The sequence below is a fragment of the Molothrus aeneus genome, chromosome 19, assembly GCF_037042795.1.
Source record: "Molothrus aeneus isolate 106 chromosome 19, BPBGC_Maene_1.0, whole genome shotgun sequence".
Taxonomy (NCBI): Eukaryota; Metazoa; Chordata; class Aves; order Passeriformes; family Icteridae; genus Molothrus; species Molothrus aeneus.
Window position 1 is genome coordinate 9880870 of NC_089664.1, and position 18663 is coordinate 9899532.

The window sequence follows — 18663 nt, forward strand, 5'->3', positions numbered from 1 at the left end:
AGTGCTGGCAGCGTTCCCGGTCGCGCAGCTCTCAGCAGCATCGCTTGCAGCCCAGCTCGCAGCATTGCTTTTAGCGCCGCGTGCAGCATTGCTTGCAGCACAGCTGAGCTCCCCCAGACACGGAGCTGGCTGCTCACACTGCCCCGGGCTGCTCTGGGAGTGTTGCAGGGCCCGGTAGAGCCCCCAACTCCCGTTTCACCCCATCTCATCCCGTTTTTGGAAACCATCCCACCCCCAATCCAGCATCAGAGCGAGGAGCCCGGTGCCTCCCGTCTGGGCACATCCCCTCCGCGTTTCTCGTTACCGGGGGGACAGCAGGACACCCCACACAGCCCCGGGATGCTGCCGCGTCCCCGCCCGCGGCTGGACCGGCTCGGGGGGACCGTTCGGGGGTGGCGCGGCGGGGCCGGCAGGGGGCGCTGTGGCGCCGCCGGTACCGGGCGCTCCCGGGGCTGCTGCTCCCGTCCCGCATCGCCCGGTCCGAATCATCCCGGCCGCACGACCCCGTTCGCATCTCCCCGTCCCGTCTCGCAGGTGCAGCTGCTGAAGGACCAACTGGCTGCCGAGACAGCGGCGCGGATCGAGGCGCAGGCCCGGGTGCGGCAGCTCCTGCTGACCAACCGCGACCTGCTGCAGCACGTCTCGCTGCTGGTGCGGCAGCTCACAGTGCTGGAGGCCCGGGAGGAGCACCGGGAGGAGCATCGGCAGCCGGGTGAGGATAGTGACACACTCACTGGGGTTGTTTGGGTGCTGGCACGCACCCAGCTCCATCCCTGTGGACAATCACTGCATTCCTTGAAGTCACAGGAAACAACTGGAGTGCTCCCAGTACCATCCCAGCAGGCTCTGGGGGTCTGGGGCATTTCTGCACCCCTCACAGTGCAGGGGAGCTGGAGATGCACAGTTTTTCACGTGCCCCTTGTCCATCTCTCACAGTTGACCACTCCTTGCAAAACCTGTCCCTGGCCCAGTCTCTCTCCCTGAACCTGAAGAACCACTACAGCCTGGATGTCCACCTGCCATCCACCTCCACCCCTGCCAGCATCCTGGGCAGCCCGGTGGCCCCCGGCTCGCTGCCTTCCCTGGGCCCCAGGGACTCCTACCTCAACCTCGTCAGCCTGGACAGGGGCAGCCACGGCTACGGCAGCAAGGAGGGGGACGAGTGCCTGGAGGGGCAGGAGGGGCTCAGCCGGCGCGTGGAGGGCTCCGAGGTCGGCGACTTCGCTCTGCCCAATGGGGGCAGCCGGCAGAAGGCAGACGACACGGCCAGAGGGGACGAGGACAGGTAGAGTGTGCCACCTCTGCCACCTGTGTCTCCTGCCAGCTGCAGCAGGAACACCCTGAGTGCTGCAGGGAGGTCCTTGCCCATCACCTCCTCTCTCTGCTTTCCCCCCACAGGCGGCAGCCGCCCATTCCCAAGCTCAACCCGCCACCCCCCATCCTACGCAAAAGGTCCAGCAAGACCTCCCCAAGCCTGGAAGTGGAGGTGAAGCCCGAGAGCACTGCCCACCTGAGCCTACCCAGTGCCAGCATCTCCAGCCTCACCAGCATCACTGCCAGCTCCCTCACCCTCTTGGACCCTGAGGCAAGGACTCCTGCACGGAGTGGTGCCTCCAGCACGGAGCCCGGCCCTGCCGGGACCTGCCAGCGCACTCTGGGCAAGGACAGGACTGGAGAGAGTGGGCCAATGTCCCCCTTGGCCAGCATCCATGACCCAGCAGCCAGCGAGACTCTGGCCAAGGAGTTAGTGGCCCTGGGCAGCCCCACGGACAGCTCACTGCCCTTCTCCCCTGCAGATGACACCTGCTTGCACATCAGCTTCTCTGAAGATGAGCTGGACACTGCTGTGGGGCCCAGCAGAGTCCCCTCTTAATGGGGCTACAGTAGGTGGTAGCTGGTGGCTGGCAGCCCCAGCAGCTCCATCCACAACCCTGAGCTGGGACTGGGGGTCCCTGTGCCCAGGCTATGAGACAGGTCCCTTTCCTGTCCCTGTCCCACATAATGGCTTCCCTCATCACCTAGAGGCCACCCCACAGGATGGGACTGGCCAGCCCTGCCTCAGTTGGCACCAGCTCACACTGCTGTCATACTGCCATCCTGTCCCTGCTCACAGCCAGGGATGCTCACAGCAGAGAATCCCCAGGGAGCTGCAGGCTGGAAGCCCTGGGCAGGGCTGTGGGACAAGAGACTGTTCTGTTCATCATTGCCACCCGTGGCAGCCTGAGCAGGGCCACGCAGCACAGCCCTGGTGTCACTGCCCTGCCCAGCTCCCCAGGGCGTCCCAGACTGCCACCACGCTGCGTCTCTCCAGAGCTGCCAGTGTCCACCAGCCCCACACTGTGCCCAGCCCTGCTTTGGGGACAGCAGCCCCACCACTGTGTCCCCATGCAGTGAAGCCACCACTGCCTCCATAGGTGCCTTTTCCCACTCCCCAGCACCCACTGCCCACACAGGCTGGGCCACCCCTCTGAGGCCACGGATGGGTGCAGGGCTGGCCATGGGAGCCTGCAGCAGGGGGGGTGACCCCCTAAGGAAGGGTGCACCCCATGTCTTGGGGTCAGGGCAGAGAGCCCTCCCGTGCCCCCCGAGCTGCTGGTGGCTGCAGGCAGGAGGCTGCTCCTTGTGCTGATTTTAGGGTGTTATGGTGTGGGTTTGGTTTGGTCTCAGAAATGTGAGTGTCCTGGGAGGAGTTAAGGTTTAAGGAAGAAGTGGAGTGATGCTCATCCACCTTGGTTGTTTGTCAGAGGGTGTTGGGAAAGTGTCAGAGAGTCGAGTTGGGAAGTGTCAAGCAGAAATGGAGACTTGGAGCAGCCATGCTGCCTGTCCCTGGCATGGTGCTGCTCCTACAGGGAGAGGAGGGTGACAGGACATGCACCCAGAGCCAGCCATGGCAGTGACAGAGCCAGGACGGGGCTGGGGACTGGGCTGGGGGTTGTAAAGCTTAGCTGGGCTGTCCTGTAGTGCAGTAGTGACAGCCCAGCCCCTCCATAGGACACTGCGGTTTGGTAATGGACTTTTAAAGAAAAAAATAAACAGATTTACAGAGCCAGTGCTGTGTCTCTGCCCCGTGGGGCCCGTGCAAAGGGGTCCTGAGCCTGTGGGGTGGACTGGGAACTCCCAGGTATTCCCAAAGAGGAAAGATTCCTGCTGGAAATGACTGCTGAGCCCCTGAGCTTCTCCCTGAGCAGCCCCTGCCAGGATGGGCACCACCAGGCAGGGCCCTGCTTCCCATACACTCCTTTTGCTCTTTTCTGGTCCCATTTCTACTGCTGAAATAAATCCTGGCCACAGCACAGAGGATGGAGGGCGGTAGAATGCAGATGGCAAAGCTGGATGGGATGGGATCAGTGGCTTGCCAGAGCACTGGGATCCCAAGGGATGCCTGCAGCCAGAATGGGCAAGAGACCCCTGCCCTCTGCAGACCCCTGACCCTTGCAAGGTGAGGAAGGAAATCCAGGTGCAATTCAGCACAGAGACTCCAGAAAGGACAAGGACCCTGTGAGATTGTTCCTCTGTGCAGGACAGGAGGCCCAAACAGAGGGACCCAGGACCTCTGTGGGGTCTCAGGGCCACCTCTCCATCCCTCCATGGAGTGGGTACAGCCTCCAGCATGGCAGAGTGGGGAGCAGGGAGCCCCTTCCCCAGGCCCACTGCAGACATCTGCCGGGGGGCTGCCTGCGTGGGGAGGGGGCACTTCCAGCCCAGAGCCTTATTATGCTTCCTTCATGGGAAGAAACTTTTTCCTTTGCTGTCTGCTAAGCTGCTAGCAATCATCAGGCAGGCAGGTGGTAAAGATTCATATCCATCAAACAATGCCATTTAGTTTGTAACCTGTGACTAAATCTGGTGTTAGCTTTAATTTCAGAGTCTGCTTTAGGGCTCGCTTGTTAATCTCTATGCAAAGCAGATGAAATGAATATGCAGCATTTTGGATGTAATTGTACAGCTTCAATTCAGCACTATAATTTTCCAAACAGGATCTTGCAATCAAGCTTCTATTCATTAGTGTATAAACAATTTAGTTTCTCAGCTCTCCAGTATGCCAATCATCTCAATGGAGTGAGCATCTCCGACAGAAAGAGGAGGAAAGTTTCCTTTGTGTAACAGAGGTAAAAGTTGCTCCATACTTCAGACAATTCCCACCCAGCAGATCCAGACCATTCCAACAGAAGTGGACGGTTCTTCATGCCCCAACAACACTGACCAGCTGCAAACCCTACTCAGGGGAGTGATGCTCCAGTCATCTCCCAGCTCATGTAGCCCCAGGCCCTTCAGGAATTCTGCATGTGAGACCTTGGCGGAAGAGCCCAGATCCACAGGACCAGGCTGCCTGGAAAGGTGCAAACATGCAGCACCTCAGCACACCCTAGTGATGCTCAGGGCTCCCTGAGTGCCCATGGCTCTGGGGAGGGGGTGGCCAAGCCCCCTCCACGTCCCCATCCCCCTGACACTGCACACCAGCTCAGCCTTCCAGGACAGAGCCCTGGGGACATCCCACACCTGGGGCCAGTGGCAGCTCCCTCATGGGAGGACAGGGCTGAGGTGACACAGGAGTGGGTGAGGGGCAGGTGTTGATCTCTGGGGCTCAGCACCCTCATGGCCGGTGCTCTCCTCAGCGGGGACACGAGGGTGCCACGCACACACGAGCACCTCCGGCCCCTGCCTGCATCCCCATCCCCATCCCTGTCCCCATCCCCATCCCCTCCCAGGCGGTGCGGGGGGACCAGCCCAGAGCCACGACAAAGGGAAGCGCCGTCGGCGGAGCCGCTCAGCGCGGTCTCGGTTTCCAAATGAATATCGACAGCGCTAATTACAGGCCGCCATGCAGACAGCTTATTAGCTTGTCACAAAAAGACGGTATTGAACCCGGAGCCCACGGTATTCACGGAGCGCAGCAAGACGCTCCCCAGACAGCACAGCGAACCAGGCAGGCGAACAACCTCCAGCAAAACTAATTACTTCCTGATTGTCTACGGCCACCCACTGGGTATAATAGTATAGACTAAATTTGGCATATACATAACTAAGCACTCAGCACCAATTTGGTGTACAATAATCATCCTCTGTGTTGCATAATTAAAATCTGATCACTTGGAATAATTATTTCATATTCCCAGTATCGGGTGAAGATTGCATAATGTGGCAGAAGTGTGAGCCTGGCGGTGGAATGATCCACTTCCACAGACGTGAGCCCCCAGGGAAGGGCATCCCGGCTCCAGGCTCCGGCTGCCTCCGCTGTGGCCATGGCCCTGTGGGCAAGGGGCTGTGCGGCCTCAGGCTTGGTCAGCACCGGCTGCAGAGGAGCTGCAATCCCCTCATCCCTGCTCTCCGCAGCAGCAGCAAGGCCCCGCTGGGGCAGGACGGTACCCGGCAGGACAGGTTGTCCCGGTGTCCCCACGCAAGCACTCTCCCCATTGACCTTTCCAGCCTGGCTGCTGCCCCGCTGCCCGCCCGGCCGGGATGCTCATCGCCCGACTCCATTGTGCTCGTACATCTGCTAAAGGCATTTGGAAAGACACGGCAATAAAAAATAAAAATCAAGTGGAACGTGTGTGTCTAATCCATTAACTTCCTCCGGCGGCTCCCCGGGGACGTGGCGAGGAGCAGAAAGAATACGTGGATATTGCACGCGCCCTGGCACCTTGTCCCCGGGCCAGCCCCGCCGCTGGCCACTGCCACGGGCTCATAAATCACTGCGGGCGACAGCGTTTCACAGCTCGCTTCCCAGCCAGGATATGGCCATTTCTGCTGATTACACGGCCGGCGCGCGGGGGAAGCTGCATCTCCCACTTCCAGGAAGGGAGGATCCGCAAGGAAAAAGCATTGATAAAAAGAAGAACGAAATCAGCTTTGTTCACGTTGCGAATCTCCCATTGTTCCTGCTGCGGCCGTCAGCCCTCGCTGGAGAAAGTATTTCCTCAGCGATAAATCTCCTGGGCTCCTTGCAGCCCTCGCCTTGGCACCAGACTCTCCTCAGCTTGTTTTGAAAGAAAAAGCACTTTTGGCTACAGGCCCCCTGTGGGGTGCACTGGGCAATTCATGGTGTGAGTTTGGGGGTTGAGGGACAGCCCTGGGGCAGGGGACAGTGGCCTGGTGCCCATCCCAGGGGTCTCTGCCCTGTGTCCCCAGTCAGGGCCACCCCAGGGGACACGCACTGCCACTCCCAAAAGCTCCACTCTCTTCCCACAGCACCCGGCACGAGCCGGGGAAAGTGAGTCTAACCGGGGCCACGCTAATCCCAGTGCTGAAACATGGAGCTGGCAGTGGCCAAGCACTTGGAATACGGGAGTCAGGCTGACAGTTGTACAAGAAAAATAGATCAAGTTTCCAAGAAAATAGAGCCGAGTTGATCTGATTTTCATCAGCATCTTCAGCCGCCTTTCGGGAAGCCCCAGCCTGCTCCTCATTCCTCCTCTCCACTTTACAAACCACTTAATTCCTTGTTGCTTTGGAAACCCTCACAAAGACCCTCTGCATCCCCCAAAATAACGAGCAACAGATGCTGCTTTGACCTCAGCAACTTCCTGGAAACATACATTTGTCAAAATAAAAATAAAAAGATTAATGTGAGGAAGGCTTTTAAATTATAAGGAAACAGCATACAGAGCCTGGCCTCGCACGCCGAGCCCGTGGCCTGTGGAGAGACCCAGGAATGGGCAGGGAGAGGCTGTGGGACCGGGGCCCCTGTGCCCCAGAGCTTGGGGACCCAGAAGGGCAGGGTCTGGCAGTGCTGTCCACAGCCAGGGACACCAGCAGCAGGCTCAGTTCTCCTTCCCTCATTGCTTGGTTTATAGGAGCAACTTGTCTCTTCCACAGAGCCTTAAAGCCCTTTGCCCATCCCGCAGGGGAGGAGATGGGCACACGACGGCTCACCAGGAAATTCTGGGTTATGAGCACTTGGACACCAGTAGGTTTCACCCTCCCACTCCAGCTGCAGAAACCTGGCACATCCCCGGGACAGAGCTCATGCACAGGCACAAGCACTTCCCAACAGCACCTGAGATGCCCAGCAAGGGCTCCTGGCAGGACTTGTGACAGCCACACTGTTGTGTGACACAGCCTGACCCACAGCACAACCTATCCCACCAAAACCCAGTACCCACAGCACTCACCAGAGCTGCAGGCAGGGAGGCTCCACGTGCTCCACACAGGGGAAGGCCCTTTTCCCTCCCAGCTTAATGGAATCAGCCAAAAACGAGGTGCTGGGAAGGGCCTCCTTCTCCTTGGCCTGGTGGGAGGTGGGCTGGGGGTTTGTGCACCTGGGGTGGGAGGGTCATGGGCACACTGGGGATTCCCATGCCCATCCTCATCCAGGGGGTGGCAGTGGGGAGAGGACCTAAAAAATGCCTTTCCATCATGTTAATGAGGGACAAGAAAATGCCGGTGAGCTCATTGGTGCTGGCAGGTGCATGTGGGCACTGCCAGCTCCCAGCAGAGGTGCCAAGGGATAATGGGAGCCATGCTGGAACACGGGCACTGTCAGCCCTGCTGGCAGCACAGGCCAAGGACAGAGGCTGAGCCCCGGCTGCCTCCAGCTCCCACACTGCCCACCCCGGGGCTCTGCCCTGCAGGTTCCAGCTGGCAGCACCTCTGCACTGCCAGGAGCCTGGAGTTAGTCCTAGACTGGGAAAGGGAGCCCATGTGCTGAGCTCCAGGGAGGAGAAAAACCATTAGAGAGGCACACACTAAATAATCACTGCTTGCACAGAGCATCATACAGGCTCCTGGGTGCTCCAGGGGAACTGCAGCACCAGGGGCACACTGCCAGCGTGGCATCACCTGTGACCCTGGCGTCACCTGCCAGCCTGGCATCGCCTGTGGCATGGCTGCAGTCCCCAAGGGACTGGACAAATGCCACAGCTCCTTGTGCAGGCACAGCAGGTCCCACACTGTCCATGGGGCCACCACACCTGCACCACAGTCACCCGAGGTGTCTGTGCTCTGCTTGGGCCTGTGGGGCTCTGCAGGGGTGCTGAGCCAGGGCACCTGCCCACAGCATTGCACCCTCCTTGTGTCACCTCTGGGAGCCCCTGGGGACACTTGCTGGCTTGCCCAGCTCACAGCCCCAGCAATGAGTGCTGTGCATACGGGGCTGCCGGAGGGCTTGGAGCAGCCCTGCCCTGGCCCCGCACCACCGGGATTCCAGACCCACCAGTTTCCTCTGCCCTTTCCACTGAACCAACCCGTGGAAAGTTTTATAAACTTGAGGAAACGAAAGTCAAAGCAGAAGGAGCCCAAAGCTGAGCTGAAGTGTGACCTCAGCGACCTCCCCTTTGTCCAGCCCGGGACCTCACTGTCATCTGTCAGCATCTGCTGAGTCTCCTCCTTCGGGGACACTCCAGGCCCTTCCGCAGGAGCGGGGCCTCCCCACAGCCCTGCTCCTCTAATGACTCTGTTATCTCTTGTTATCTCTGTCACTTCCACCTCTGCTTCCCTCCACTGTCAGAGCGGTGATGCCCCCCCAGCCTGGCAGTCCCAAAGGAGCAGCATCCCAGCCCACACTTCCCAAACCCCTCATGGATGGATTCATCCCGCTGGTCTGGGCTGTGGGATGGGGCTGACCCCAAGCTTGGTGGGGCAGTGGCTGGGATGAAGTTTTGATAGAGCAGCTCAAGCAGCACTACAGGCCACAGCTGAGCAGCATCCTATGGATGCTACTCCCATCCCATTCCTGCTCCAGATGTGATGGAAGGGAGGTAGAACCTGGCAGAACAGGGCCCAGGGGAAGATGGAGCACAGTTTGCTGTCTGAACAGCATGAACCTGCCTTGCTGATGAGAGGGCACTGACAGGCAGGGAGGGTTTGGTGCAAAGGAAGGAAATGGAAGAATTAAATCCACAGAACTTCCCTGCTTTTGTTCTCTCTCCCGCCCCCGCTCTTCTCCTTGGCCGCTCGCTCTTCTTGCTGGATGTGTATGGCTTGATACTACCCAAGCAAGCTGGAAACAGGGTATATCAGCTGAAAGCAATTTACTTTGAAATCCAGCTGCCAGATTTTCCTTCATTTGTTTACTTTTAAATGCTTTTTTAAAAGCCAAAGTACACAAGGCAGCCAAATTGCTGACATGTGTGCCGGGCCGGTACCCCGCAAATGCTGCATTCTTTCATGTCCTCCTGGGCTCAAATCCACTCATGTTTATTTAAAATATGTAGAACACTTCAGCACTATTAAGGACCATGTTTTATAGTAAATGGAAAAAGATTTCCTCGCAGGCCAAGGGGAGAGGAAAAGAATCACTTCAATTCAGTTTTGTTCCGACAGCACTTTGCCTGCCCACCAGGGCCCAGCCACCCACAGCCCAGCGAGGCCCAGAGCCAGGACCCAGGAGCTTGGGCTGCTCCAGGTGCTCTGGAAACACTGCAGACAGGTGGACACAGAGCTCCAGCAGGGCTTGTGGGGCTCAGCCTCTCTTCCCCCAGATCCATGGGGCAGGTGGCCTGTGGTGGCAGAAAGAAACACCAAATGGGGCTTGAAGTCCCTGAGGTTCTCCACAGCTCCAGCGTCCTGGTTTAACACAGGATTTCACCTGCGAACGTGGATATGAAAGCTGCAGGTGAGACACCAATCTGTGTGAGCCCAGCTACAACCCCAGGGCAAAAAAGGAGAGGAAATAGCAGTGACCAGGCAGGAACAGCCTGGCAGGGACACCGAGAGGGAGCAGACTCAGTCCCAGCAGAGAATGAGACACCACAGGCTTACTGCAGATGACAAGGAATTACACACCCTCTCAAAAGTAGGATACAAATGAAAATGTAAAATACAGATGAAAATAGCAAATACGTATTTTAAGGTCAACAACAGCTAAAAGGGAAGTAGGTATTCAAATTGAGAGTTTTTAAGTGCATTGCTAATGGGGGTATTTTGTGATGGAATGAGAATGGAAGGGGCATTTCCAGCTACTGCTGCCTTTCCTCAAATCACCCATCTGTGGTTGACACAAGCTGAACTCTGTGGGGTAACGTAAGGATGCGCTTCAGAAAGGGAAAATGTCAATAAACAGCAGATAAATCCTGCAGGCCTTTGTTGCTGCTCAAGCTGAAACAAACACAGAAAGGCAACGCAGAGAAAGGAGCAGGGAAGTGACATCTTTTTAATCAAATTATCTGCTACCAAAACCAAAGATGGACAATGGCTCTGTGAACACATTAATGTGCCTCTGACAAATCTTCCTGAAAGAAAAACACTGCTGATGTAGCCAGAATTGCTCTGGTTTGTGTCCTAGCAAAAAGCACAAGAAAGCAGAGACCTCCAGTTATTAATTTCTGATGATTTAGAGCACAGCACCTTCATAGTTTTATTGTAATTAGCCAGACTAGTAAATCTTCAAAAGGATTCCTCCAGTGGAGTCCCAGACTCAGATTATGTCATGGCTGAGCACAACCTCCCACAACTGGTTTCACTCATGGTTACAGAAACAAAGGCTCTGAGCACGCAGTGATGGAGAGCAGAGAGGGGTGTGCAAGGGCTGGATGCTACCCATGTTCTGGGGACTGTCTCTGCTGTAACCTCCTCCCCTGCTCCCTGCACACAGCCATTCCCAGGAGAAGGCAGGGTGCTGCCACTGTCATCTCTGACAGGCAGGAGCAATTCAGAACTGGGAAATACCCCTCCAAGAGTGCTGAGAGAGACATTTCTCCTCTTCCTCACCCCGCAGTGAGGTCTCCAGCTGCCTCTCTGATCACAGAGCCACAGAGGGCAGAGGCTCAGGGCAGGTGACAGCCACTTCTCTGCCCACCTACGCCCTGTGACCTGGCTCCTGCTGCTCTGGGCAAGGAGAACAGCACTGGGCCGTGGCTGTGCCTGCCCTGCCCAGGCAGTTTCCCCCAAGACTCCTCTAAGACACTTCACAAGGACAAAGACAGTAAACAAGCAGAAAGCTGTGTTGGGTGGAACCACCCCATCGCAGAGGAGCCAGGGCAGAGAGGGAAGTGACAGTGCCCCAAGGCCACACAATGAGATAGTGACAGGCAGGAAAGGGAAGCTGGGTTGCCTGTCCCCCTGTGCAGGGCTGTACCCTCCAGTCCCCACTGCTCCTGCCCTGCTCTGTCCCCTCTGAAACACTGGTCTAAGAGACAGAAAACAAACACATGAAAGCCTGTAAAAATAAAGAGCCCAGTAACTGGTAGTAAAGACTCCAGCAGCTGTAGGGAGCCAAGAGCTTCTTGGAGGGGATTGGATGGAAGTCGAGTTTCCCTCCCTGCTTGTATTGTATTTCTTTCCTCTGCCAAAATGTGCTTCTTGAGCCTTGGGCAGAGCTCTCGGCAGCTGACCCTCACCTTCCTCTGTTTAGCCTGGAGCTCAGGCTGGCCACGAGCGCCTGGGGCCGCGCCAGGGGCCGGGCAGAGCCTCCCCTGTGCGCACACGGCCGGGTCAGCCCCGCTGCTGCTGCTGCTGCTTCCCGAGAGCCACAGCCCGGGCGGCCACACCTGAGCACTCAGGCACACGCTGGGCCCGAGGGGCAGCGCAGGGAGCCGAGAGGCAGAGCCCAGACAGAGCCCGGGCTGGGCAGGGAGGGCGGCAGGGAGGGAGGGCTGCACTGATCCCACATTCAGGGGCTCCATCCAGCCCTTTTCTCCCAAAGCCGAGGGAGGGCTGCACTGATCCCACATTCAGGGGCTCCATCCAGCCCTTTTCTCCCAAAGCCGAGGGAGGGCTGCACTGATCCCACATTCAGGGGCTCCATCCAGCCCTTTTCTCCCAAAGCTGAGGGAGGGCTGTACTGATCCCACATTCAGGGGCTCCATCCAGCCCTTTTCTCCCGAAGCTGGGTCAGGTTCTGTCGCAGCACAGCTGCACACGGGAGGCAGTGAGAACAAAGCAGAGGTCAGACAGTGCTCTAACCAAAGGGGTAATTCTGGCTCCATTAAAATCCTCACTCCTGTTTGCATGGAAGCAGAAGGCTGTGCTACTACTTATAAAGAGCTGAACCACCCTCAGGCTGACTCATAGCCCTTAACAGAGCTGCCATGCTGATTTTACAAATATTAGAGCAATGCCTCAGATTCAGGGTTTTGTGTGGTTTAACCTATCACCTCGGGAGCAGACCCATAGCTCTTTTATAGAGCTCCCTTTCCCTGTATTTTATTTCCTTTCTGGGTGCCAGAATTGGAGCCAAAGCCGAGCTTAACAAAGCAACAGGCACGGCCATTCTTCCCAGCCCTCATTTACCCTGGTGGGAAGGGAAAAATTAATTTAAACCCTATCAAAAGTGCAAAAGCTGTTTGCCATTTTGCGCTGCAGAACACAGTGTGAACCAAACACTCCCTTGAACCACCTGCACTTGCCAAGCCCAGCCAAGAGCACAGGAACTTGCAGATTGGAATCCTTTTGTTCAGGCATCAGCAACAGACAAATGTGATCTAAGATATTTCTCAGGCAGCAGCAATGGGGATATGCTTGGGATACAAAATAAGAGCTTTTACCCCATTAAACACTCTCTTCTTTGAACCCCTATTCCTGGATGTATGAGGTATAGCAAAACTCTTCATGTCCCAGCAGCTTCTGCTTGTGTCCCAGCCTGGGACAGCCTGGAGCAGCTCTCACAGGCAGGCACAGCCTGGGCACAGGGCCATGGGGCTCTCCTCCCTCACTGCCTGCCCTTGCCAGGCCCAGAGGAACCTGCACCGTGCCTGTGTGGGGCTTGCCAAGGCTCTGGCAGCACGTGGGAGTGGAGAAATTTGTTGAAGCAGAAACCAAGCCCAGGAATAACTCCTGCACCAGTGAGTGAGCTGTTGCTGACCTGCCTTGGGGGTCTGGGAGCCACCTGTCCTCCAGCATCTGCTTCTGCTTGCAGTGCTGATTTACTGCTTTAAAGCCAAATTCACACCACAGACTACTTGCTTCTAGTTTGCTGTGCTGTGTTTTCTCAGAGCTCCTCCCTTTGCCAGAGCACTCTTTGCACCACACTCAGCCACGCAGAAGGCGCCTTGGATTCAGATCAAGTCCCCAGGTAGGAGGGCTCATACGAAAAACCAGAAAATTATTAACAGAGTTATTAACATTAGTAAGACCATTTGGTGAGGCCATGTCTGTTCCTAACAAAGAGAAATAATGTGCTTTCATACAAAGGTAAATATTGCAATTAACCTGCTCCCATCCTTGCCTGTCCCACTCATTTCACACCAGCTCCAGGTGCAGAACCACCATGCTTTCTGCAGCACCAGGGTCATCTCCTTTCTGGATTCAGAGAAGGAATTACAATGTACACTGCGACTTCCCAGCTACCTCCATTTACTTCAACTCTACCTTAGCTTCCTTAAACCACACCAAATCTGACTGAGGCAATAGTTTTCAAATAATTTTTCCTCCTCTTCTCCCTTCATACTCAAGAGTTTTTATATGTAGGAAAAATTGAGACAACGCAAATTTTATAGCAAAGATAAAAGATCTAATCAAGTTTCTGTATTTAAGTAGCCTTTGGATTTTCACAATGGCAGAATCTTCACAGAGATGCCCAAAATCAGCTTAATGCAGCCACAAGAGGGAGTCTGAAATCTGTTACTGCCCAGATGGATTCTGGCGTCTCAACTCTTCAGTACAAGAGCACACAGAGAGCTCCAAAAGGATTGTACAGTCCTGAATTGAGCAGAACCATTTGAAACCAGGGCATCTCCAACTGCCACATGTGTTGGAGACATTCTCAGAAATGTGCTGTTGTGCTACTGCCATGCAAGTCTGCTGCACCAGAAACGCACAGTTCCACCTTGCTGAGATTTGAAATTACGCTCAGATTTTACTCTTCCCACCCACAGTCTGAAAGAATGGAGCAGGTTCTGCCGAATCTGACCCACAGTGCAACAAGCTACAACACTGGCTTAACATTCTGTTATTTTAACATGTGATTAGAAACTCTGGCAAAGCTGAGATCCCACAGCACAACAAATAACACTTCTCACAGGGCCAGGGAAATATCTGTGTTGAATCTGTGTCTGCTCTCCATCTGCCAAAAAATTGTCAAGACACATTCCTCAAAAATACTTTTATGGTCTTTACTGAATCTCGACATCCACTTGTTCTAGTTTCCATTAGAGCTCCAAAGGGGCACCCAGGTTTAAGAAAAGCCACAGGATTTTGAGCAGAAATAGCTGCCTTCAGGCACTGCCCAAAGCACCATGAAAAGCTTCTGGTAACACTTTTCCAGAGGTTTAGCCAAGAGATAAAGACAAGAAACAATTATCTCAGAGAGGTTAATGAAGGAAATGCTCAGGGTACAGCTGAATTCTACTTGACTTTATCATTTCATTGTCCTCCTCTGCTGATCTCTTTTGTACTTTCACCTGCCCACTCCTTCTTGAAACTGAAGAGGCAATCTAGGCCAGCAGACAGTTAATTCTGACATTTTAAACCATGATCAGTGTATCATTAGTGGATCCCACAGCTCTGACCCAAGAGGCTGTAGATTCAGCTGTCAAGAAACAGAAGATAATCTTAAACCTTTGAGGTTCAGCATAAATCAAAATCACTTTTTTTTTTTTGCTTACAGTACTGGCCAACTTAAGGGTGGGGTTCTTATCAGGCTGTTGAAAAAACCTGCCCTCCTACTTATGAATGCCTCTTTTCAGAAGCAATCTAATAGGAAAAAATAGTCTTTAATTGTGATTAGGGACTGACTACTGGAATGCCCATGGCTGTTAATTCCAAAGCAGATGTTCAGCAGTGCAATATGCTGACAATAGTAAGTTATTATCAGAACATGGTAAGATCTAAAAACTCCTGATAACTGTTGGGAGTGGTCAGCAAAGATCTGATGTGATACATGTTAACATCCCAGAACAATTCATCCTCCCCTCAGCCAAACCTCACTGCACTCACTCAGCTGAATGCAATTAGACCCCAAGCTTGTCCCAATTTCAGTCTCTGCAGAGAAAGGTTCTCTTCAACAAGGCTGCTCTGAGATGGTGGTAGTGATGGCCAATGAGGAACTGCATAGGTGCAGCACCAGCTCACAGATTTAGGCAAGGACAGCTAAGACAGCCTGGTATGTGCATTAAAATAAGAACACAGCACCTGCCTTGAGTTTCAGTCAATGCACCCCAGCAGAAAGTGGCAAGAACCCAGAAGCCTCACAGTGCACAAGCTGTTTTTAGATAAATGTTATACAATTTTCCCTCCAGCTCCATGGATCAGAAACACATGCTGCAGCTATAGAACCATTACAGTTTAATCCCACCTCAAACAAGGAGATGGTAAATCTTCAGATCCTACTACCAGCAGGCTACTCAAGGAGCATAGTTCCACTTTGCCATGGTTCAAGTGAGACAATCTCACCCAGAGCAAGTTAAACTGCATATTGCTTTGGAAAAACAAATTCATTGGCTTTTTTTGACCTTGCTATTAGATGGAGGTGATGAAAGACTAGATCCAACTCCTGTGAAAAACTTGACTTTCAGATACTGTAGAAAAGACAAATTTTAAAAAGCTCACTAACTCCTCCATCAAAAAGAACACCACAGTGAAAAATTGGGAAGGATTTGCCCCAAACCCTTTAAATCAGGGCCTTGAGACAGAACAGAATCTCCTTTCCTACCCTGCTTAATGGGGCACAAGATCCTTTAGGATAAATTTTTTCCTGAAAGGTGTTGAAAATGTCATATGATTTTTCTGATAATGTAGCTTGTGTTCCCCCAGTAGAACAGTCCAAAAAGTGGAAGTCCCTAACCAATGTTGTATGAGCAGCTGGGAAGCACAACAGAGATCTTCATGGCAGAAAAAGCATTGCCTCCATACCTAGCAAATACCAGATTCCACTAACCTCTTGCTCCAAGACAGATTTTAGGTTAAACCTCTACAGGAGTCCCTTGGAAAGAATGCATAATTATCAGTTGCAAGACTAAGGGAAGACATTAATGACTTGTTTGTTCCCAGAGTTTCCTTGATCCATGAGGCAACGTTCTCAGTACGTAAATCAAGTCTCACGCCAGTCTGTGATTGATGGGCCAGCAGTCAAAGACTGGAACTACGTTTGCACACATCCCAGACAATCCTGGTAGTCATGATAACCCGCTGACGTTACTGGTGCCCAGAGGGTCCCCAGGGCTGTGTGACTGCAGAGAGCTCTGAGCAAAACAGGGAAATGCATTGTTCTCGTTGCTATGAGTTTAAAGAAGTCTGCTCAGTCATGTAATGGTTTTGGGCTCTTTAATTATTAGTAATACCCAGCACACACCACACAATTTACATGTGCAAGTGCCACATCTCTGCACTTGAGTCACAGCCTGCCCACTTCACCAGGACCAGAAAAAGAGCCTGCTGCCAAAGGGAGAGGGCTTCAGTTCCCCTTCTATGGGTGGGTTTGGCTGTGGTCTGGGCCTAGAGTGATAGGCATTCTCAGGCAGAGGACGGTCTGTCTTCACCTTCGTAACCTGGAAAGAAATGCAAAGAAGTGATACAGCTTCTCACAGCATTTAATAGCCAGGTTGAGTCAGAACTTCAAGGAAGAACTACCAAGAAGAACCAAACAATAGCAAGGACACATTGTTCAGCTGATGAGAGCTCCTCAATACTTCTAAGAAAAGGGAAGGGAGGGGTGTTTCATCACAACTACAGAATAGCTCCACGTGAGCATGAGCTTCATTCCTAAAGGAAAAGCCTCTAACAGGAAAAGCAAAAAGCAAGAATTTCACTAAGAAAAGCACAAATCTTCTGGAAAAGCAACTATGAAAAATGCTGCCAGTCTTGACTTCTACTATCCCACAAATTCCAGCGCCGAGCTCACAAAACACCATCGGGCCAAGAGATGCTGGAGACCTGCTCTGGACAAAACACTCACAAAGGGAGGAGAGCAGGATCTGCCTGTGCGCCCCGAGGGGTAAGGAGTTACCTTGGAGAGGTCTCCCAGGTCGGGCCTGACCCAGCCCAGCTTGTCCAGCACGCAGGAGTCGAAGGCTGCCTGCTGCTTGCGGCAGCGGCGCAGCTCCTGCTGGCTGCTGTAGTCGACGCACGTCCAGTAGGCCGTGAAGGGCTCGGCGCAGTGCGTCCGGATGCTCCTGGGGACACCACACACAGACCCCTCAGCACCCCCACTCGGGCTCCTCTCATCCCAACCTCAGCTCGGGGTCAAGTGGGTTCTGCAGCTTTCAGCTCTCAGGAACAGCTAAAGCTTCGCTCAAGTCAGTATCTGGTACAGGTACCTGTGAAATTTCCATCGCTGCAGCTACAATTAATGACAGCAATGACTTCACTGGTATATGGAGGAGATTTTTGTGGGTGGATGTTCACAGCTCCTCCATGGGATGTGGTGAACACCACAAGGGGACATCTTTGTTTTGCCAAATAATTTAGTTACATTACATGGCGCTCGAATGCTTCCAAATAATTTTGTGTCTAAAGCTCAAAAAGCCGTGCTTAGAGCAGAGGTTTCAGCTGCTGCACTGGAGGTGGAGGTAATTAAATTACGTCCTTTACAAACAGTACTGGCACGTGCCTTGGAGTTACATGTTTGGTCAGGAGAGGCAGGTGCTGCACCTGCTCAAGCTTTCTCAGTGCTTCACGTGTGGGACAGGGAGGACAGACAATGCAATGCTCAGGTTGGTTTCCTGGAGTTCATCACACAGCTGCAAGGTGCAGCAGCCTCACACCACTGCCCTGAGTTCCCAATAAAAACCCAGGCCACTTGCTCTGGAACAAAGGCACAAGATCTTCAAGTAACAGGATTAAACCATGTAGAAATAAGCAAGACAAAACACATGGCCTCTATTCCCAGAAGTTTAAGAAGAAGGTAGAAAAGTTTTGAAGGCAGTGATGGCAGCAGCATTTTTAATTAGAATAATGGAATTACAAAATAGTTTGGGTTGGCAAGAACCTTAAAGTTCATCTCATTCCACTATCTGCCGTGGGCAGGGGACACCTTCCACTGTGCCAGGCTGCTCCAAGCCCCATCCAACCTGGCCTTGGACACTTCCAGGGATGGGGCAGCCACAGCTTCTCTGCGCAACATGTACCAGGGCCTCACCACCCTCACAGGGCAAGATTCCTTCCTAACACCTGATCTAAACCTGCCCTCTGTCAGTGTGAAGCCATCCCCCCTTGTTCTGTGACACTGTCACAAGTCCCTCTCCATCTCCCTTGTAGCCCCTGCTCGTACTGAAAGTTGCACTGAGGTCACCCCGGAGCCTTCTCTTCCCCAGGCCGAAGAGCTCTCCCAGCCTGTCCCCACAGCAGGGGCGCTCCGCTGGAACGAGTGACCGCCAGCGCTCGAATGACACTGCCGGGCACGGCCCCGCAGCTCCGTCACCTCCAGGCCCGTGGGGCTGCGGCGGCGCCTCCCGGCCGGGGGCCGCTCACCTGAAGAAGTCGATGGCGCACTGGTTCACCTGCCGGCCCTCCCTCAGGCACTTGCGCGGGTCCTTCTCCTCCCAGCGGCACAGCATGAACTCCTTGTTGGGCCGGTCGCACTGCGAGCCGTAGTGGTGCGCCGCGGCCTTCAGCACGGCCGAGCTCACCGCCACCTGCGGCGGGGCACAGCTGCCGTGAGGGCGGGCGGGGAAGGCAGGGCAGGGCAGAGCGGGGAAGGTCCCGCCGGCCCTCACGCACTCACCTCCTGCACATCGAGCTCCTCGAGCGGGGGCACCCGCAGCACCCCGGGCATGGCGGCTCTCCTTGAGCGCCCTCAGCACCCGCACCGCACCGCGCACGCGCGGCCGCGGAGGCGGGGCCAGGGCAGGG

The 18663-nt window shown here is 54.4% G+C and overlaps 2 protein-coding genes across 3 annotated transcripts in view; one reads left to right on the forward strand and one right to left on the reverse strand.

Moving 5' to 3' along the window:
* Positions 1-3045, forward strand: part of LOC136564755 (carboxyl-terminal PDZ ligand of neuronal nitric oxide synthase protein-like) — a 28399-nt gene extending 25354 nt beyond the window's left edge. For both annotated transcript variants that reach the window (XM_066563006.1, XM_066563007.1), the window contains 3 exons: positions 535-712; positions 937-1285; positions 1399-3045. In XM_066563006.1, the coding sequence (XP_066419103.1) occupies positions 535-712; positions 937-1285; positions 1399-1873 (1002 nt within the window). In that variant the 3' untranslated portion in view covers positions 1874-3045. The remainder of the gene's footprint in view (positions 1-534; positions 713-936; positions 1286-1398) is intronic.
* Positions 3046-16120: 13075 nt separating this feature from the next.
* NDUFA8 (NADH:ubiquinone oxidoreductase subunit A8) lies at positions 16121-18648 on the reverse strand. The gene is made up of 4 exons (XM_066563061.1): positions 18536-18648; positions 18283-18446; positions 16820-16985; positions 16121-16361 (listed from the first exon to the last, which is right to left on the reverse strand). Exons 1-4 carry the CDS (start codon positions 18584-18586, stop codon positions 16224-16226), a joined length of 519 nt encoding a protein of 172 aa, XP_066419158.1. The 5' UTR covers positions 18587-18648; the 3' UTR covers positions 16121-16223.
* Between the last annotated feature and the right edge of the window lie 15 nt (positions 18649-18663).